General features: G+C 47.9%; 1 protein-coding gene across 2 annotated transcripts in view; it reads left to right on the forward strand.

Annotated features, from left to right (window-relative positions):
- The first annotated feature begins 2,592 nt into the window (after positions 1-2,592).
- Positions 2,593-21,471, forward strand: part of GRK3 (G protein-coupled receptor kinase 3) — a 60,521-nt gene continuing 41,642 nt past the window's right edge. The window contains exons 1-2 of one of the 2 annotated variants that reach the window (XM_068208654.1): positions 2,593-3,030; positions 16,725-16,801. In XM_068208654.1, coding sequence (XP_068064755.1) covers positions 2,918-3,030; positions 16,725-16,801 — 190 coding nt within the window. In that variant the 5' untranslated portion in view covers positions 2,593-2,917. Of the gene's footprint in view, positions 3,031-16,724; positions 16,802-20,239; positions 20,264-21,471 lie in introns of those variants that run through there. The other variant, XM_068208655.1, reaches the window with a different exon arrangement.

Genomic DNA, 21,471 nt, shown 5'->3' on the forward strand with positions numbered 1-21,471 from the left:
TGTGGGACGCATTAATAAATCTACAACAGCCTTGTAGCTCTCTGGAATATCATCTGTCACGCTGTGAAGCAGAGCAGGGCAAAATTAAACATTTAAATCTCACACAGATGGTAGGAGGAACTCGCTCCGCGGAAGGAAGGAGCAGCAGAGGGGAGGTTGGCTTCCTGGCTCTGCAGTGGATGCAGAGCCTGCAGCCCAGCCAGGCCTGGAGACACACTTAAATTGATTGAGCTGTATCCATCACCATCCACAGAAATGTCAGGAGATACTTAAATGCATTCAGAGTGTATCGTGTTCTGACCTCTGCTAACCCTGGCATCGATTAACTCTGGGTTTCCTTTATCTGGGGGAATCCCCAGAGCACTGTTTATAAACATTCACCAACACCAAACCCAACACAGGAGGCATAAAACAACACAAGAACAACACAAACACTCGGCCTGGGATGCAGCACAGGCTAAGGAAAGCTGCAGGCTTGCACTTGGGGAATTGAACTTCCCTGAAAAGGAGGAGGCTGGCACTGCCTGTTCTGCTCGCTTCGGGGAAAAAATCAGGTTTGATTCCACTCTGTTATTAAAAAAATACCCGTCCCAGTGATCTTTAAAACATCTGAATATAACACCCAAAAATGCATGTGCTTTACACACTGCTAGAGGTGAGCATGAATAGCCTGATGTGGGCTGCCTCCCCTGCCAGGGCAAGGGGTGGCTGTGGGGACATGCCACCACCTCTGACTGCGCTGCAGCCACACTTGGGGAATCAGCAGAGCAGAAAGCACCTTTGCTTCTCACCCACCAGCACCCTGGAGGCTGCTGCTGCTGCCACACCAGCACCAAGAGCAGAAAGAGGAGAACAAGTTCCTTAACTTGGCCCTCACCAGACCTCACTTCCTAGAAACTGTCACCAGGAATGTCTTTGACGTCTGCACAACAATAATATCCAGCTAATAACGGTGAAAACGTGGCACAGGAGTAAAGAGGAGAGCATTAGGAATCCTAAGGGGCAATTTGGTGGCCGTGTTTGCTGTAAAGCCATCCCAACCTCTGAGCAAACACAGGGCCCTCCTCACCAGGGTGATGGTTTCAGTTTGGATGGGGTGTTCAGCAACACCCTCAGGTCAGCACCGAGATCCTCCCCGTGTGCTGCTGCTGCTGCTTCAGGAAATGAAACCTGGTTCTTTCCGTGGATTTGGGCAGAGGGGCTGCAGAAGCCAAAACTGGGGAGTCCCCGGGGAAGAGCCAGCACAAGGCACGTGTTCAGTCACATCACCAGGCTGAGGATGTGAGAGGTGAGAGGAATTTCCCTCTCATCACCCCTCTGCAAATGGAGAGCCCATGTGGAGACTCTGGAAGAACTTTTGGAAATGGAGCCCCAGGAGCCATGGGAAACATAGCCAGCCCCAGCAGCCCTGCCAGCCCAGGGGCTTTCAGGAGATAAAAATACCCCTTTCCATGTTGTAGCTTGGATCAGTGAAACCTTTGAACAGGGCTGGTGGGGGACATCACCCTGAACTTCCAGGAGGCACGTGCCCTAAGTCTTCCTCTGCTCCCTTCCACACTTGCTTGGACACCCTGAGCCTCGGCTTTGTTCTGGGGCCACTGGTGGAGGAGAAACCTTCCCCAGTGGATCTGTTCCGGTGGAAAGTGTTGGCTTAAATTAACATTTTCAACAAAAAGCAGGTTCTCAGACGGCTCATAATGAGGCACATGGTGAAATCCTCCCAGCTGTATGCTCTACCTCGCTTTAATCAGATCATTAACTTTCATAAAGATGTAGGCAGGAGGAGTGGCGGCACTTGAAAAGAACTCAAAACACGCTGAGTTTCAAACTTCAGACTTGTCATTGACTTAGCCTTTCATTGAGCCAATTATTTATGACATATTTGACGAAATTCAGAAAAGAAAGCACTTAAAATCTGCATATCTGCTTGGCTGCAGTGGAGCTACTACTACTTGAAGGAGGAACACGAGCTCTGCTCAGAGCCTGAGGACTCCTGGGTGCCTTGTTTTGCATCATTATTTGCCAGCAAGTGGTTCAACGAGCAACGATGGGGTGTCACACAGATGCATTTATTTGTATCCTGGTTTTGTTATGCACGCGTTTTAATAAATTATGAGGAAATTAATTCTGAATTTATGCGTCCAACTGGGTGCTGAGGCTTGCAGGCAGCTCAGCGCTCCGCGGCTGGAGCTGGCCCTGGCGCTCCCCTTTTGTGGAACCGTGGAATCCCACAGAAGTTTGGGTTGAAAGAACCTTAAATTCCCATCCCACCCCTAGCCGTGGGCAGCGACACCTTCCACTGCGCCAGGTTGCTCCAAGCCCCATCCAACCTGGCCGTGGGCACTTCCAGGGATCCAGGGGCAGCCGCAGCTTCTGTGCCAGAGCGGCCCCCCGGGCCTGTCCGTGCTGGCGGACCCCGCGGCTGCCGTCCCCGCTCGGTGCCGGCGGGCGCTCGCCGCTCCGGCCGCCGCCGCCGATCCATGTCCGGATTTTCGGCGGCGCCGCGGGGCAGCCCGGTCCGCCCGCCCATGGCCGCGCGCGCTGCCAGCGGCGGGCCCGGGGCCGCGGGGGCCGCGCAGGCTGCGAGCGGCGGGGGCGGACCGGCCGCCGCCATGGGCCCGGCGGGGGCGGGCGGGCGCTGAGGGGGGCGCGGCGGGGGCTCCCTCCTTCCTTGCCTGCCTCCTTTCCTCCCTCCCTCTGCCGTCCGTCCGTCCGTCCGTCCGTCCGTCCCTCCTGCCGCCCGCCCGCCCGGGGCGCAGGGCGGGAGGCGGGAGCGGCCCCCGCGCTCCGCACACGCGCACCGGGAGCCGCTCGGCCGCACCGGCGGAGCCGCCGCCGCCGCCCGCCGCCAACCCCCGCCCCGGGGGCGGCTGCCCCGGCGGAGCCTCCATCTGCAGCCCGGCGGCGGAGCGGGAACATGGCGGACCTGGAGGCGGTGCTGGCCGATGTCAGCTACCTGATGGCGATGGAGAAGAGCAAGAGCACCCCGGCGGCCAGGGCCAGCAAGAAGATCACCCTGCCCGAGCCCAGGTACCGCCCGCCCCGCCGCGGCCCCGGCCCCGGCCCGGCCCCCGCCGCCCTCCCCGCGCCGGACATAACGGTCCGGCCGTGCCCCCGCGGCCTCCGCCGGCACCGGGGCCGGCCTTGGCGAGCGCGGGGCCGCGCTGGGTGTGCTGGAGGTGCTGGATGTGTCGAATGCGTGTGTTTATTTGCCACAACTTGTGCGGGGTCCCTCGGCGGGTGAAGGGGGGACGCCGGTCCCTGCAGGGACGAACCCCCGCAGCTCGGGGGTTTATGGATCCGCAGCCCGGTGCTCCGTCCGGCGGGTGAGGAATTCCGTCCAAAGCAGTCGGTAGCACCGAGCGGAGCCGCTCTGGCCGTGCTGCTCTGCAGAGCGATTTTTTGGCGATGCTTCATGGGGTTTGACAGGGGATGCGGGAGGAAGACGGGGCCGGAGGTCGCCCTTAGCAGGCAGCTCACGGAGCAGAGGTGCCGGTGCAGGTCTGGGCTCCGTCGCCCCGACCTTCCCCGGTCCCGCCGCGGGAGCAGACGGGTGCCCTGGCACAGCCGAGGTTGTTTGCTTGGCGCTTGGTGCTAAAAGCAGCTTTTCTTCTGCAAAAACAGCTTTTTCCCGTGGTTATGTGTTTGTTATAAAATCACCTGAGCATTGCTTATTTATTGCTGAAATTAAAACGAAGCTTTTCCTTTTTTTCATGGCTCTCTGTGTGTGTGTGTATGTGTATATATATATATATATATATATATATATATAAATATATATATAAAATGAAGATTCAGGCAGGAAACAGAATACTGCAACAGGAAAAATCTAAACCAAATTTTACTGCAGAATGTGTAGGCAGTTTGGAAGCCTGCTGGTGGCCTAGCCTAGCTGTCTGCTGTGAGCCAGGGATCGCTGGAGCCCTCTTCCCACTTCTTCACTCGTTTTCCTGCCTTTCTGCTGGAATGCTGGCAGGCTGCAGAGCAGGGGAAGGTGAAGGATGGCCAGCCCGTGTTTATGCCTCTTGCAGGGGCAGTGAGACCTCAGGTGATGAAGTTTGGCTGTTGTGTTTAAGGTCTGGTTGAGGATGGTGTTGCTGGACAGACAAAGGTGCCTGCTTTTCTCGTGGTACGTGTTTACACTTCAAAAGCCGTACAACATCTGTGACATTTCATCTGCCCTGTTAGCCCGAGGTGCAGCTTTGCTGGGGGTGCTGGTGGCTTCATGTGTCTTGGTGCTCTGGTGATGTCAGTGCTGTCCTCGGTGATGTGCAGCGGTGCTGCTCCCCGTTCCCAGCAGGGACGTGACCCTCGTGGGCAGGTGAAAGGTGGGACGTGGAGGTTTGCAGGGCAGGAGGAGTCCTCCCAATGCCATGAGAAATATCAGCACGGTTGGTGCTTGTAGAGAGGCTGGAAGCTGCTGCCTGCACCGACGTCCCTCGTGCCCGGCGCGGCGGAAGCCTCGTAGCAAGCACAGCACGAGGCCTGAGGAACCTGCTGTGCTTTGCTCTCCTGCTCCAGGATTTACGTGTTTGGTGGTTTCCCTGAGCTGGGAGAGATGGTTCACCTGTGTTTGGCTCCACAAGGTGGGAAAGGCAGCCAGGTGCCAGAGGAAGTTTAGCAGGGAAGGTGAAAGGATCGGTGGCCAAAGCGCCTCGCTCCTTGGGCTGCCTGTGGAAGAACCTGTTGGCGTGAGATATTAAAGGAGAAGCGTGGCTTGCCACCCTCCCTGGTGTGTGATGCTCTGCAGGAGGTGAGAAGCCTTCAGTGAGGAGAGGTTTGGGGCTGTACGTGGTGCTGTGGGACAGGGACACGCCAGGCCCTCGGCACAGGAGCGGAAGGAAGCACAGACATAACCGGGAACAGGGACTTACCTCAGCCCGGGACCACAAACGGCTCTAGGGTGCCCGAAATGACTGAGCCTCTCAGCTTCTAACTGAAACCAGGGATTTCCTCATACAGTAGGAAATTGTGACCGTTATTCTGGTGTCAGATATCTTTGTGCTGGCTTCTGGCTGGGTTTTTTGATCCGTCTCATTAGAGCAGACATGGTGTGCTGGTTATACTGAAAAATTCTGTATCGCTGGCAAAGTGATTCATTTAAAATGACATAAATCGGCTGGTTAAAGGCAGGTTGATATAGTAACAGTAAAAAAATACAACACACAGAGTCCTCTCTTGTTTGAAATCAAACAATTTTTGCAGCTATTCGTTATTTCTGTGTGTGTGAGCAGCTCCTTGGAGGAGCACGAGCCCGGCTCTGTAACGTTGGGTGTGCAGCCAGCCCAGTCAGTCCTGGCTGTCACTGGGACAGAGAGCAGGAAGGTCACTGGAATATCACATCCATGCTTGAGAATAAATGTCCCTGCACTATTGCAGCGCTCTGCTCACAGGAAGGTGTTGGTTTATCTCTGGTGGGCAACCACAGCCCAGGGACGGGTCCTGTGCGCTGGCTTATTTCCTCTTGAAATATTACAAAGGTTTTACCCCTTGTCTCCTTGCTGGAGCCCAGTACACCTGTCGGCACCCTTTTATCTTTCCCAGATAAGGCTGAGGCTAAATGAAGCAAATGAGTTTACTGTAATGCAAATTTGAGGGGGCTTCCTGTTTACAAGGAAATAGCTGTAGTGCTGGCAGAATGAATTCCAAGGCTGCAGGCCAAGGCTTAGCAGCAAATAAACTATGAGGGTGAAGAGTTTATTGGCCTTAGGGCTGATTATTGCTGAGTTTTCCTGAATTATCCTCAGACTGCATTTGTCCTGAAATCGTTAAATATCACAGTTTGGGGAGGAAGCACAGAAAACACTAATGAGCCGGGAGTGCCTAAGGAAGAGGATTAGTGTGTTTTTGTTTTTTTTTTTAAGCACCAAAACAAAACAACCCTTCTTCCATCCTCTGTCATCTGCTTTTCCTTCCCTTCTGCATTTCCTCCTTTCGTTTCTAAGAGCCTTGCCAAGAGCTGTGAGAGCTGTGGTATCTTTCTGTTGTACATTGTTTCCTAAAAGCCTGTTTTTCAGGGAGATTCGCATGGGTGGGCAGAAAGGCTGTCAGAGGCAGAATATCCTGCTGAAATCAGGCCTGGAATGGGAAGGAAGTCAGCTCTGTGGAAATATGAGCAAATATAAAACCTAAATCTTATTCTGCAGCATTGCTCCTAAATATCTTAAGTTTTGGTGGGAAAGGAGTAAATTAACTGTGCTCTGAATTTTTTTGGCTATTCAGCAGGCTGCTGAGGGTTTTTACTTTTCCATGTAGATTTTACATTTCCCTTATTTTGGTCAGAGGGAGTGGAAGAGCACTATAGAACAGCTGTTTTTATTTGCCAGCAGCTTGTTCTGGTTTGAGTAAAGGATTTGCGTAATGTGAAGCTGAGAAAAATGGTCCAAGAAATCAGGTAACAAATGGGAGAGGGTTCAGGGCTTGCAGAAGCCTCTTGTGTGTGCCTCTGGAAAGTTGACATTAAACCTTTCTTGCTATAAACATCACGTAAGCTTTGGGTGCTTTTGGTATACAAATACCACGGGCATGGTAACAAAACACAGCATCCATCTGTCCAGGCTTCTCTCCCTGAGGCTGCAGATATTTCTCATCCCATCTCTCCTTTTCTAACCTGCTTTCACTAATTACCTCTGCTTCAAGTTAATTCTGATTTTTCTCCCAATCTTTTTCTTGGGTTTTCTGTGTTCCTCTGAATCTTGTTCTGCTGGGGGAAAACGGAGCATGTTGTAGTCACTTTTTTTCTTAAAGATCATGCTTTTAACATGACATTTTCCCTCAGTTATCATCCCATCTTCACTTCACTTGTAGGGGTGAATTCTGCCCCTTGGTACCCGGCTGCTTCTCGTAGGGTGGCTGGTGTGCCCTTTGCTTTCTCACCCAGTATTCAAACTGGATTGTTAAAACACTGATTGAGGCTTGTTGAAAACACAGAGGTTAATTTGCCTTCCCAACTCTATCCTGAGCTGTTTGTGATTTCTTCTGGTGCTGAATATTGTTGAAATCCAAGCGACATCTGCTCAGGGTTAAGCATCACTGCTCTGTTCCCTCTTGCTTCTGATTTTGTATTTCTGTGCTCTTGGCCTTACTTCGCTCTTTCTGTGGATTTCACTTCATTCTTTGAGGTGGCCTTCAGGGAGTTCTTGCATCTTGTGAAACTTCTGTGAATCTCCAAGTTGCAGGCTCGCATTCCCCTGTCTGTGCTGTCAGTCTGGGTGACTTTGGTGGTGTTTTCCCTGGCATTGTTTAACGCCTCCGTGTTGTGTTTATTCATTTACCGTGCTGTCTCTGGGAACATTTTCCTGACAATTGCTTGTGTAATTTTCATTTTTGTTGCTGTTCCGCCCGTGTCAGCCCTCTGTGTCTCTCTAGGTGCTTCTTTGTTATTGCTGCAAGAAAACTGTTCAGTTTTGGGCACCTTCCTGGGCAGTCCCTTCCAATCAATGCCTGACAACCCTTTCCATGAAGAAATTCTTCCTGATATCCAAAATCCAAAGCTTAAATAAGTAAACTGAAGTTTATCTTGCTATCTAGCACTGCTGGTGTGAAAAGGCACATGTGAGGGTTCATTGGGAGCCACTTGAGGAAGGGGAAAAACTTGCTTTTTTCTGAATTAACAGTAAGAACTAACTAACTAACAAGAAAAGCTGAACACTTGTCATTTTTGGTGGATTAGCTCAGGGTGAGACAGAGTAGTGAAATTTTGATTGGAAATTCAGCCTCCCTGCTTTGCCATCAGCAGAAGTGTGTGGTTGTGAAAGCAGTAAGAAATGGCTCTCTCAAAATAATCGGGTGTGCATACAGAAATGTTGGGGCTGCTGACGGTGTGTACTTGCTTTTTATCTCAAGTCAGCTTTGTACTACTGCACTTTTCTTGGTAAAAATGCATGCCTGGGGATGGATTATGGCCTGTCAGTGTTGGAGGCTGTATGGGAGGGCTCCTGCTTGCTGTGGGTGCTGCTCTTGGCTCTGTTTGGGTGCTCACTCTCCCTATTGGGAGTTCAGTTTTTACTGTACCTGCAGTGTCCCATACCCTGATAACAGACAGGTCTCTACAGGAAAGCACAGGACGATGAAAGTCCTCTGCAGAGCTTTAAGAGACAAGGAATGCAAGTCTGGATGAAGGACAGCTTGTTATTATCTATATTGCACAGATCAGGAGCCAGTTAGGAAATACCTGATGTGACTTGGGTCACATGTAGCACCTTGGCAGGTGCAGGAGTTGAAGCTGAATTTTCTGAGCCTCAGTGGAGGGCCTTGACTGTCCCAGCTGCTGAGCATCTGGTGCTTGGAGCATCTCTGGGCACAGGAAGGAGAGATCTGGCCTTCAGAGAGATGCTCCAATTCCTTCTCCCCAGGGATGCTGTAGGATTGCAGCGTATGTTTTGCAGCACAGACTTTCCCTCGGGTGTCATTACCTTAAGTAAGAAAAAAGGTAAATCAACGGTGACCTGGGGGGAGATCAGTGTGCAGCCTTCTGTTCCTGTGCTAAAAACAGAGGGATGATTCTTGATGTGTTTTTGGGGAAAGCTTCTGAAATGTGTTACAGGTGTGAAGCACTCGTTTTATTTGGTGCAGGTGGGCTGCAGGGGCTGTGGACCTGCAGATGTTTTTTTCAGTGAAATTAATGAACTTTATAGCTCTTAATCCTTTTATAGCTGATGGCTTTTCAGTACCCAGACCTTCCTGTGTGAAATGGTTTCAACCAACACTGGAACTATAACATCAGGACACCAGCATGTGCAGCCCTTGGTTTCTGTTCTGGTGAAATCATGTGGAATGGCCTGGTTTAATCTTCTTATCAATAATAGCTTTATTTTGTTGGTAATTAATAAAATTAGTAGAAAGCCTATCAGGAGCCGTCAGGTCCAGGTGCATAAACCAACTAACAGGATTTAATTGAACTAAATTGGTGCAAAAGCAGCAGTTTCTAGCTTAGAAAATACAGCTGTTTTCCACAGGAGCTTCACCCCATACTTCTCCAAAAAAATCATTCCAATACTGACTAAACATCTATATAAATCCGCCTTGCAGAAATAAATAACAATTTTTGGAAGCATTTGAAGGATCATAGAGCCCCTCAGCCCCCTTCCAGCATGCCAGGAATTTGTCCTGTCAGCATGTGTGGTGTCCTACTGCGGAGGGAGCTGCGGAAAGGGCGGATTTTTCGGGATCTGGTGGAGCTGTGCAGATCAAAGCCATCATTAGGGATCGAGTCTGGGATGTGTGACAGCAGACAGGCACCAGCTGCACTCCCAGCTCCTGCAGCCTCGCCGGGATCTCGGCATGGGAGCTGGGAATTGCTGGGTGCTCGGGGGAGTTCTACCTCTGCTCAAGGTGCACATGAGCAAAGAGCTCCCGGCAGCTTCTGCCTCCTCCCGGGAAATTAAAAAGCTCCAGGGAAGCCAATGAAACACTCAGTGCTTCAGACCTTGGAGAAAGACACCCCTGTCCCAAGGGGTCCTCCGTGTGACAGCTCTGGGATGTGCCTTGGCTGCTGTTTGTTGTGTTTCTGCCTCAGTTTCAGCAGGGAAAACGAGCTCTGTGAGACTGAGCTTTAGGTGGAGAAGAGGGGTGGTGGGTCCAGAGGGTGGTGGTGAATGGAGTTGGATCCAGTTGACACCCGGAGGAAACGGCCTCAAGTTGCATCAGGGGAGGTTTAGGTGGATTTTGGGCCCAAAAATGGTGAAGTTTGAAGGGAAAAGGAAACAAAATCCACCCAAAAATCCACCCTGGGATCATGAAATTTGGGAAAAGGGACCCAAAATTCCTGGAATTTCAGGATCCCAAAAATTCCCAAAAAAATTTCGGGGGAAAAGGTGGAAAAAAAGCGAAAATCGGAGGAAAAATGGCACGAAAATGGTGAAAGTTAAATGGAAAAAAATCCCTAAATTCACCCAAAAATCCACCCTGGCTCCACAGAATTTGGGAATAGGGAACAAAATTCCTGGAATTTCAGGATCCTGAAAATTGGTGGAGTCTCCATCCCTGCAGGGATTTAAAAGCCGTGTGGATGTGACACTTGGGGACGTGGCTCAGTGGTGGCCTTGGCATTGCTGCGGGAAGAATTGTCTTGATGGTCTCTGAGGGCTTTTCCAACCTAAAAAATCCTGTAACTCAATTAAAAGAAGACAAATTGTGTGTGGGTGTTTTCCTCCTGATATCTGAAATAGGGATGGCTGGGACAGCCATGGGAGTGGGACACAGCTTTGAGAGTGACATTCCTTTTTGAGCCTTCTCATCATTTGCTGTTGTTTTCCAGTCTCCAGTCTGGCTTCTCCATTTCTTCTCTATCCTCTTCTGTTCATTTTCATGTTTGAAGCAATTCTGTGTTGTGCATCAGTCCTCTGTTAGTTTTTTTTTTTTGCATTAAGGTTTTGATGCTTGTTTATTTTTACCCGAGATTTTCCTAATTGTTCAAAAATATAGGAACATCCCTGTAGTTTTAACTTGTTGTTTAAAAGAGCTGTGAAAGATCTGATTCTTAGGCCAAATATTTCATCCCAGTTTTCACTTTTGATCAATCTTGCATTGCTAAACCTTTTAAATGCACTTGTACAAAGAGAAAAAACAACCCACTTTAGGCTGTGGTGGCTCTGAGCCATTCTGCCAGTGCTTTGAATTGCACTTGTTGACCCTGTCATGCTTTCAGTTCAGAGGCCTTTGGGGCAGGATCTTTGGTCCAATTTTAGCAACTTTTTGATGGATTTGGATAGTGGAAGTAAACATTTAAAATCTCTGTAAAATTGCATCCTGAGCCGATAAATGAATAAATAAATCAGAGGCGTCTGTCAGTGTTGGCCGTAGTTCTTAGTCTCTCAGTCAAGGTTTATACTTGCTACTTGCAAAGAAAGTTCTAAACATTTGAGATTGAGAAAGATTAGAAAAAATTGGCACGTCTTCAGTAATTTTGTGTTTGTTTAGAGAAAAAAAAAGTAATTTATGATTGGCGAATGCCTTAATTGCAGTCAGAGCGAGGAGATGTGATTTTGCTCTGATTTCCCTTTCTTGTAATTTCTCAGCAGCAGCAATCTGGTGGAAGGGCAAGTCCTTGACACTGCAATTTGGTGTAATTATTCCTGCAAAATTCATGTACTTAGAAGCTTTTATATTAGTTTCAGATTTCAGCACTGATAATGCCTCAAGGATCTTGGGGCTGGTGTTTTGTGAAGTTGGAGCTACAAAACTCCTGCTTCTGGCTCCCTCCTTGTAAACTTTCTTCATTAAAATAATTTGCATAAGTGAAGCTGCTGATGCAGCGACGGGAGGGGGTGTGGGCAGGTGTTGCTGAGCTCTAATCCCTTCCATCCCACAGGGCTCTGGGGTGAAATATGTTGTTAATCACCCACGACAGCTCTAAGAGCATTAGTTTGCTGCAGTGAAATGCCTTGGCAGTGGCTGAGTGTGAGGGCACAAAATAGGGCAGAAATGGGTGAAGTTGGGCCAGAAAACGTCAGAGTCCTGTGGAGGTGGGGGGTGTGTGTGGTGTGATGTGTTTATGGAGAGAAATCAAAGTTTGGGGTCACTCATTGCTTTGTCAGGTGATGAGTACAAGCATGTGCATTAATTAATAACTGACTCACAGAAGGATTTGCCTTGGGAAAGACCTTCAAGATTGAGTGTGATTTTGTGAGTTTAAAAGTAATACAGAAATATATCAGTTTGGATCTTTTCTGTCTTTCTGTGCTGGGAATTTGCCCCATGAACTGCTGGAACCACAGTGACCACGTGTGTAGCAGCTTTTACAGCATTGAGAGCCCAGTCATTTGGAGAAGTATTGACTTCTGCTGAACTTTGAGCTGAGTGCAGTCTGAGAGGAAGCAGAATGAAATGGGTTCGGTGGTTTGTGAGTGTTCAGTGTTTATTACCCCTGACACGGGAATAAATGAAGGTGGCTGTGATGTGGAGATGGGATGTTGGGAGTGTAGAGAGTGGACAGGCACTGCTAAACCTTGGCAGACAAAGCACTGGCCATGGAGTTGACGAATATCTGGCATTTTCTTGAAATAATTATTAATTTGGACGTGCCAGGAGACATCAGGAACTTAGTGTGCTGTTGGATACAGGAGCCACTTGTGGCAGAGGAATGTTACCTGTTCTAATGACAAAGAGAGGGGAAAAAATAAATCCAGCTTTATTGTACAGACTAGAGATCTGAGCAGATAAAGTTTGTGAGCTCCTCTTGACAATACAGGAAATGTTGGTAGAGTTAAATCCTGAACTAAGCTCTTCTCAGTCTCTGTGAAGCTGCTGCTTCATTCTTATTTTGATTTTCTGTTCTTCCATTTCTGTTTCAGCCTATTGGAGAATATATTAATGACTGGAACTGCTCATTTTTAATGCAGGTGTGGTTCTTCAATGCTGGCCGTTGTTTTTCCAAGCTGTGGTGTGCATGTGTGCACCTGTACACCATGTACACCAGATAACATCCCACAAATCCAAACTCTGATTGATTTACCAGAAAAAATCATCTGCTCTGATGATAAATAATTCAAAGCTCCTTTAAGATCCAGTAGTAGCAAGGCCAGTAGTAAGGAGCTTCTTGACCTAGTTCCAATAGTAGGGGTATTGTACATATGGATGCACCCCGTTGCCTCATCCTGTGCCCTTTCCCTCTCTGAGGTGTGAGTTACTTTCAGAAGAACTTCAGGGACAAAATCTGTGTGAAATGAATAGCAGAACTTTTATAGGATCATGGAATAGTTTGGGTGGAAAGGACTTCAAAGCCCATCCTGTTCCACCCCTTGCCACGGGCAGGGACACCTTCCACTGTCCCAGGTTGCTCCAAGCCCCGTCCAGCCTGGCCTGGGACACTTCAGGGATGGGGCAGCCCCAGCTTCTCTGGGCACCCTGTGCCAGGGCCTCACCACTTTCACAGAGAAGAAATATTTCCTAATATATAATTTAAACCTCCTCTTTGCCAGTTTGAAATCATTCCCCCTTGTCCTGTTGCTACATGCTCTTGGAAAAAGTCCCTCTCCATCTTTCTCAGAATTACCAGAACGAGTGCTGATTGTTTTCCTCTCCTCTGTAAATCCTGGTTTGGGCATATTCCCATATCCATTGGGGTTGTGCTCTGGCTGCCCTATGGTCAGTTCCTCAGTTCCAGTGGCCATCCTTGGGCACACACACACTCAGACACCAGCAGAAGTTTGATTTCTCCTGCTTGGCATGCTTCTCCTTGGAGTCCCAGGCTGTCACTGCTCTGTTCCGGGGGAACAGCAGGAGTGGCTGTTGTTGTCCAGTGCTGCAGCCAAGGACAAGTCCTGGCTTTGGCTGAGCTCCTCTCCAAGGCTCCTTCTGCTTTGCTGCTCCTGCTGGAACTCGTCTGAGAGGGAAGAAGATGCTTTTTCCTTACGTGGCCTTTTCTGCGTTAGACAGGACATAATGTGTTTTCTTCGGGGCTTTTCAGACGTGTTTTCAGGTAGACATTTTCTGCCTGTGCCGACCTTGGCACTGCGGCTGCTGCCTGTGCCCTGCCAGGCTGCTCATAGACAGGGAGAGCTGTTTAATTCCAGAATGGAGTTTAACCTTGAAGGCTGCTTTTCAGCAGGTTTCTTTGATCAAGGCTGGAGTAACTAGAGCTCCAAGATGCAGCTTGAAGCTCCTTTCAACAGACTGTTCAGCTTGTGCTTGAAATAAATCCCTTTTCTGGGCAGGTGGAGGAGCTGACCAGGTTAGAGCGACCTGTGCTGCTCCCAGAGTTTATGGTTTGATAAGGATGCAGATAAGTCATCTTCTGCCTGCTTGGGGCTGGCAGTGTGCTCCAACCTGCTCTGCAGGCCTGGGGTGTTTGTTCAGCTCCTTCTTTGGGGGCAGCTTCACCCAGGGGCTCTCAGAAGTGCAAGAGCACCCAGCTGCCCATGCCCAGGCACTGTTGGGCATCTCCCTGGGGCCAGTGGCAAAGGGCTTCCCTGTGCTCCCAGTTAAACCAGCAATTACAGAATCCCACAATCACCGAGGCTGGAAAAGACCTCCAGGAGCATCGAGTCCAACCTGTGCCTGGTTCCCACCTTGTCACCCAGCCCAGAGCACTGAGTGCCGTGTCCAGATGTTCCTTGGACACTTCTAGGGATGCAGACTCCACCTGGGCACTTCCTTCCAGTGCTTGACCTCCCTTTCAGTGAAGATAAAGATGTCCAGAAAGAGGTACCCAGGATCCAAGCTGCATTTCTCACCAAATTTTAGGCCTGACTTTGACTTCCCCTGAACATACTTCAGTTGACTTGTGGTATGTGGATAGTAAATGGATTGTTTCTGATTTTTTTGTTTTTTTGCTGTTTTCTTCCTCTTTGAAATGAAAAGAATACATGAACAAAAGGTTTTGCTGCAGTCCAGTTGGATGTGCTTTTATTTCTGAAGTCTCCTTGGATTTTGTTTTTAGCCAACTTTTGTTTCTGCTCCTTGTGAGTGCTGCTATTAAGGTGGATCATGCTGTGAACTGAGATGAACTCGTGCAGAAAAGGCCACTTCTTGCATTAGAGCGTGGTTTGTGCTGATGGCATCTCTGGCCAGGGAAAGCTTTTCAGAAATGGCTGTGTTTCTGTGAAATGCAGCTTTTAATCCCAGATTGTTTACAGTAGGGCAACTAATGAGTCAATAGACTAAAGCAGAGAGGGAACCTTTCTTCCTGTTAGTGGAATGTGCTAAGCTCCATTAAAAAACTTTCCATCCTTCTGAAGGATACATGGACTCTGCCTCAATTCATTGAACTCCAGAGGATTTCTACCTGGAACTTCCATGTGAGAATTAAGAGGTGATTATTCTGGATAGTCATAATTCACTCCATGTCATTTGTTCCTATTTATTCGTATGGATAAGTAGCAATGGTTTTAAAGGAGTGTGAGTGTTGAGGAGCTGGAATGTAGCACGGACTCCTGTAGCCTGCGATCATTTTACAGATTTGTTCAGTTTCTGTGGCTGCAAAAGACATTTTGTTCCTTTGACGTTATCCATCAGACCAGAAGTACGGGATGTCAGCAGAGGAGGAGGCGCTGGAGAGGTTTGCTCCTTACACAATCACTGTTTTCCTGGGCGCCTCAGTCACACGTTAAATTTTCATTATCTTCTCCCATTGTCTAGACTGAAGATCTGTTGATGTAATTTCTTGCAGTGCGCTCGTGTGAGCAGAGGAAAGCTTTCTTGATGTCATTATTATGAAAAAGGCTTATTCTGTTACTGCTGGTCTGGTGGTCAGTGGGAATGGGACAGTGCCGAGGGGCTCGGGGAGGAGGGGGAGCTGTGGGCTCTGGGAACTCCTGCCAGGCTTGTTCATCTCCACTGGCTCCTCTGTAAGCACAGAGGGAAGAGAGGAAGGTCTGGCTGGCAAAAGACTTGGGTTTTAGGAAGAAACTGAAAGGGTGGTGAGGCCCTAGCACAGAGTAGTTGTGGCTGTCCCATCCCTGGAAGTGTCCAAGACCAGGTTGGATGGGGTTTGGAGCAACCTGGGATGGTGGAAGGTGTCCCTGCCCATGGCAGGGGGTGGAACAAGATATTCTTTAAGATCCCTTCCAATCCAAACCATTCTGTGATTCCACGATCTCTTATTTACTGCTCCCTCTTCATTTAAAATCAACATTTTGTTGAGATTGTTAAAATACACAGAGGGCAGACCCAGTTCTTAATGAACAAATAAACAACAAGTTCGTCACTGAATAATTTATCATCTCAAACCTGATTAACAGTGTTCAGCCCTCCCAGTTCTTGTCTGACTTGATGTGGTGGTTGGCCTCCAGAGCTCTCGCTTTGGATCACACTGTTCAGAGATCCATGTTCCATGTGGGACTTGGAGATACACAGAAAACTATTAATAGGATCTTTTCCTACATGGGAGTTTAGGGCCTTCCAGCAAAGTCCTTGGCTTTATTATAGACTTTTTTCTGGTCAAGTCATTCAGGCTTCCTGCCTCAGCTTCTCTGAAGAGGAGTGTGGATACTTTCCTCCCTCCGTGGGGGAGATGTTTGTCAGTATTTGGGAGGCTTCTCTGAATTTTAATCATGGGGTCCCTGTGAGCACACGAGAGGCGACGTCCCTGAGGTCAGCCAGGCTTAACTGCTCAGTCTTGCTGCTGCAGAAATATTAGTGATATTTAATGGCCTTGTTTAGAGCATGAGTGCTTTGTTCAAGGTTGTTTTGAGAATAATAAATAGTATAATTAAAATAATAAGTAGTGTAATTAGAGTAATAAATAGCATGTATGGAAATTATTGATTTTAAAATCGGAAACAGAGAAAGTCTGGTGGAATTTTGGCTCGATACTGTGACAATAGAGTTGCTTTACCAAGGCCCAGCACTGCTGGCCTGCATTAATTTTGAGATTTATGTTCTTGTATTGTTGCCCATATGAAATTTTTATGGTCATTATATTACAATGAATATTGAGGTTACTTGACAAATAAAGGAAATCTTTGTTAATGTGGTTTAAGTGAGTGATTGTGACATTATAAATTAGGCAAAGTAGATGTTAAGTGCATTGCAGCCAAGCAAGGCCTAATGGAGCTGCTGTTGGCTCCTTGTGTGGCTAGCTCGGGGTGATTTGTGCAGTTATTTTACTGTGCAAGCCAAACCTGAGACAGGAATAAAATGGTGACCAGGGTGTCCCCTGGGAAGTCACTCCAGGGATCAGCTCACCCAAAGCCAGGCAGGGCTTCACCTGACTTTTCTTCATAGGTTTAAAAAAAGCAATTTCAAGTAACCCCTCTTTGTTTTTTTCCCTTTTTTTCTTTCAGTATCCGCAGTGTTATGCAGAAATACCTCGAGGAAAGGGGTGAATTAACCTTCGACAAGATCTTTCATCAGAAAATTGGTAAGTCACGTCTCAATAAAATGTTATTTGTGTAGATATTTTCAAGATCTGTTTGGTTTTTACATTTCTCTGTGGTGCCCGCTGAGAAGTCAGTGCTGTAGATTGTCTGAAGAACACTGGACAGGACTTAATGAAACAAAGGTCTTCAAGAAGATGAAATGCTATGAAAGGGAGGAAGATGAAGCAAGGCAATCTGTCAACTTCAGGTTCTGGAAAACTACAGGGAAAATAATTAAATTATTTGGAAACATCGAGGAGAAAATGATATTACTTGGTATGGGCTTGTCAACAATGTAATGTGTCACATCAGTTAAACTTTGTTTTTTCTTTGCAGAGGTAATGAGCCTGTTGATAAGGGAGCAGGAGAAAAGATCCCACATGTGTTGTCTTGACCCTCTGACGTGGTGTTCTTGCTCACAACACAGGGGGACATAGCCTGGGTGAAACTGCTGTGTGCAGGGGGTGAAAGTGCTGGGAAAATGGACTGGTGGAGCAGTTAATGAGTATTCCATGGAAAGGTGGATCTGGGGAATGGGAACATCAGAGAGCAGTGTTCAGTTAACTGAATGCTGCAGTGAAGAGCCTCTGTGTTCTGCTGTGACAAGGACAAAAACTCCAAAACCCAGGGAGGGGGAAATGCAGGGAAATCCAGCAGTGTCCTTCCTCTCCAGCTGTGCCACAGCAATCACACAGGCACAGCCTGGGGACCCCGGGGCAGGGACTTGGCTGTGACAGCCAGCCCTGAGCTGTGTTGGCTCAGCTGGACCACACGACTAAATATAAATCAGTGTTGTAGCCAGTGAGGCATGTGAAATAATCCTTTTCTGGCAGAATGTTGTGTCCATCCTGGCAGTGGATTAAAAAAATATACATGGACCTGCTGGGAAAAGTCCAGGAAAGAGCAGTGGGAATGAGCAGTCTGTTAAATCTGACCTACAGGGAAGTATTGAAATAGGGTGTGATGTGGGCAGTGGAAGGGAGAAGTGAGGTTGAACATGATTCAAAACCAGAAGAGCTGTTGCAGAAATGATGAGGTTAGTCCGTTTTCTAGAGCTTTAATGTTTCAATGAAAAAAAAAAAATTAGATATGAATAAAATTTAAAAATTTAGTGGTAGTGTGGGTAATAAAGCAGGGAGTGGATTTCGTGAGGGGCTCTTGGGATCTTTGTCTGGCAGATTGGAGGAGTGAGTTGGCTGGGATAGCACAGCTGCTCCTGTCTTGGAAATGGGAATGGGCTGGGAAGTCTTGAGGAGGTCAGTGGTTTTATTCCTGTCTGAAATGAGGCTGTAGTGAACAAAGTACCTGTTTTCCCAGGAAAAGTGGTGCAATGGGGGCATCTTTGGGCTGGTTGAGTTTTCACTGGCCTCCCTTCTGGCTGGAGCAGAAATACCCCAAAACCTTCCTGCTTGCCTGGCAGTGTGCAGCTCACTGGAGTGGGAGTTTTAGGTATTACCAGATTAAAATAATTGGTGTTCCTGTGTCTCAGAGTGTCATTAATGAGTCTCAGAGCCATTGGAAGTCTTGGGGAACTTTTCACTGTGTTTCAACAATTGGAGTGTGGTGTGTACTTGTGCTTAAAGCTATGACTTTTTATTGTGGCCAGAACTTTTGCCATGTAAATGCACAGATACCTTGTTTGTTTGTACTGACACCTCAGTGTGTGCTTCAGCTCCAATGCCTGTGCTGAATCATTAATATTTTGCTGTAGCCTGGCAGTTGCAAAATAAGCAGAATTTTAAGCAACCAAACACAGCCTGACTTCAGCTGAGTCTCTTTGGGGGCAGTGAAATGAAGAAGTCCTTTTTTAATTTTTTTTTCCTCTATAAAAAGAGAAGTCAAACAGACCATCTTCTATGTAATGGATATTTCTATTTATGTAATTGAATACTTTTCATTACCTGTTACAGCGAGGACTGTTGCAGTTATTTTGATTAGTTACAGCAATTACAGTTAGGTAACTGGAACCTTGGAAGGATTAAATCTTTCTCTTTTTTTTCCCCATGTTGGTAATAGCCATTAAACCTGGAATTTTAGAGCCCAGTTTCATTAACATTTTAGTTTCTGTGCACAGAGGAGAGGTTTCCTCCTCCTCTCTCTGGGTACAGTCAGAGCAGGACTTGCCCTGGATTACCTGGAAATGAGGAGCAGTTCTGTGAATGCTGTGCAGCAGTTTCAGTTAATTCTGAAGCTGAAATGGGATTTAGAATGGAATTAAAAAAATATTAAAGCTAAACACGACTGTTTTTAACAGCAGACTTTGCATCACGCTGGAAAATACAGTATTTCCTTTACTGTGGTTGTTCATTTAAATTTGATTGCATTTTCTAGCGTGTTCTTTGCCACTCAATTAGCTCTGTTTCCAGACATTAGCATAATTGCTTGTGGTAAAGTACCTGCAGTTTTAGGCAAGCGTTATGCAAAGGGCTGTGAGAAGTGTGGGGAGGTAATTAAAACTCTAATCACCTTTTTGTTCTCCTCCGTGTCTCTTTGGCTGGGGGGATGTGGTGAGACCACAGGTGGGGCAGGTCCTGGGTGTGCCGGTGTGGGGGGGAGTCTCCATCAGCCTGGATCTCCAGTAATTCTGCTGGATCATCCCTGGTTTTTCCTGTGATAGCTTTGCTCAGGAGCCATCCAGCACTCCCTGCTTTATCCTTACACACCGACCATAAAACTGCACCGAGCTCCCCAGTTTTTCCTTGGCAACTGCTCTAGATGAGAACTGGTTTGTTTCTTTTTTTTTTGGTTTTTTTTTTAGTTTTTTTTTTTTTTTTTTTGTTTCCCAGACCTAAATTTTTCCTCTCAGCTCCAGGTCACTGTTATTTTTTTTTCCCCTAGTTTTCAGAATCCTTTCAAATGTAAACCCAGGCTTTGATCAGCTGTCTGATACAAGGGCTCTGATGTCAGTGTGGCGTCGTTCCTGTGGATGTTTCCCTATGAATATGTCTAATTATGGTGCTGGACTCATCACCTGCAAGTGTTTATTCTTAGTGAGCCCTAAAATTGTTCTAGGGTCAGTGCTTTCCTGGTCCCACTGCCAAAGGTTGGCCCAACTTCCCTTCCTGCCAGGTGTGCAACTGCAGGGAGTCACAGGGACAGCTCTGGCTTGGAAACCAAAACCTTTAGGATCAGGATAAGAGCAGGAAGCTCATCAGGGATGAAAATGGCCCGGAGGCTCCATCAGATTTGCATAAACAAGTCTGTCCCCTATTTGCATCTCTTCCCTCAGGAAGGCAAACAGGCTGCTCTCATCCCTTGGTGCTGGCACTGCTGTTTGCTCCCTGAGTGATGCTCCAGAACGATCTGGAGCTCTCTAAGAATGTCCTGGTGAGTCAGAGGACATGGAGCTCATAGAAGCACCCAGAAGAGTGCTCTGGCAGCCCAGCCCAGCCGGCTGTTCCTTCAGAAGCTGCTTCCTCCACAGCAGAAGCCTCTTGGGGAAGTACAGCCTGTCTCGAAGCCGAGTGCGTAACCACCTTAGCTGGTTTTCTTTTACCACATCCTGTTTGCTACAACACCAGATTAGGAGTTTCTTTAGAAAAAGAGACGTTTTGAGAGGTTTTGGAAGTGTTCAAGGCCAGGTTGGGCAGGGCTAGGAGCAGCCTGGGTTAGTGGAAGGTGTCCCTGCCCATGGCAGGGGGTGGAATGAGATGGTCTGTAAGGTCAAACCAAACCATTCTATGACTCTGGTATCCCAAGATCCATAATTTACATGTGGAATCCACTCTGCTTCACAACTGTGTTAAAATTGCACGTGGAGTCCTTGTCATGCTCCCCTGCCCTGTGGGGTGGGGACACCTGGAGAGACCCTGCCCTCAGAGGGCAGGTGGGAAATGAGCAGATCAGGGGCTGCTGCAGCCAAGGCCTTCAAGGGAATCTATGAGATCATAATATTGCTTTAGAACAGGGTTATCCTGGTTATTAAATGCTTTGGAGCAAACTTGCTGCCAGTTACAATTCAGTGACTCTCATGTCTGACCCTGCGCTTTCAGACAAACCGCGCTGAGAGCCAGGGAACGGAGTTGGGTTAGAAATCCTGGGATGTGATCTTAAAGCATCCTACAGCTCCATGCCTGGCTTGGCTCAGCCTTGTGTTCTCTGGTGAGTGCTTGAGACCCTGGTGAAGGCAGACAGGCTGCTCTCATCTCTGGAGCTGGGGGGACGTGGCGGTTCCTTCACACCCTTCTCAGTTTCTCATCTCTTGCAGAGCCGTTGGGTCTGGGGGAAGGATGAGAACAGGACGTGTTTTAGCTGTTTCAGCAGCTGGTCTTGCTGCAGTGTAAGTTCTTCACCTTTCCTAGGAAGTAACTTGCTTTTTTTTTTTTCCCCGAAGGTGGCTCAGTTGTTGTGTTGATTTTTGTTTTGGTTTTTTTTGGTTTTTTTTTTTTTTTGTGTGTGAAATAGAGCTAATTAAAACAACTTGTAGCTGACGTAAGAAGTTACGAACCTTTTTTTTTTTTTCCTTATTTACCATCCACTTTTGCAGAGTGAGGGATGATCTTTCTGAGGTGATTCATTCCACTGTCTTCCATATCCTCCTCAACCAGCTCCAAGCTGGAGGTTTTCCCAGCAGGGGGGAAGCATTTTACCATCTGCATCAGGGCTGGTTCCAACCCACGGGGGCTTGTGGGGGCTGTCGGCCCCTTCCCTGCTCCCCTTGTCCTGATCCAGC

The sequence above is a fragment of the Anomalospiza imberbis genome, chromosome 18 (genome assembly GCF_031753505.1).
Source record: "Anomalospiza imberbis isolate Cuckoo-Finch-1a 21T00152 chromosome 18, ASM3175350v1, whole genome shotgun sequence".
NCBI lineage: Eukaryota > Metazoa > Chordata > Aves > Passeriformes > Viduidae > Anomalospiza > Anomalospiza imberbis.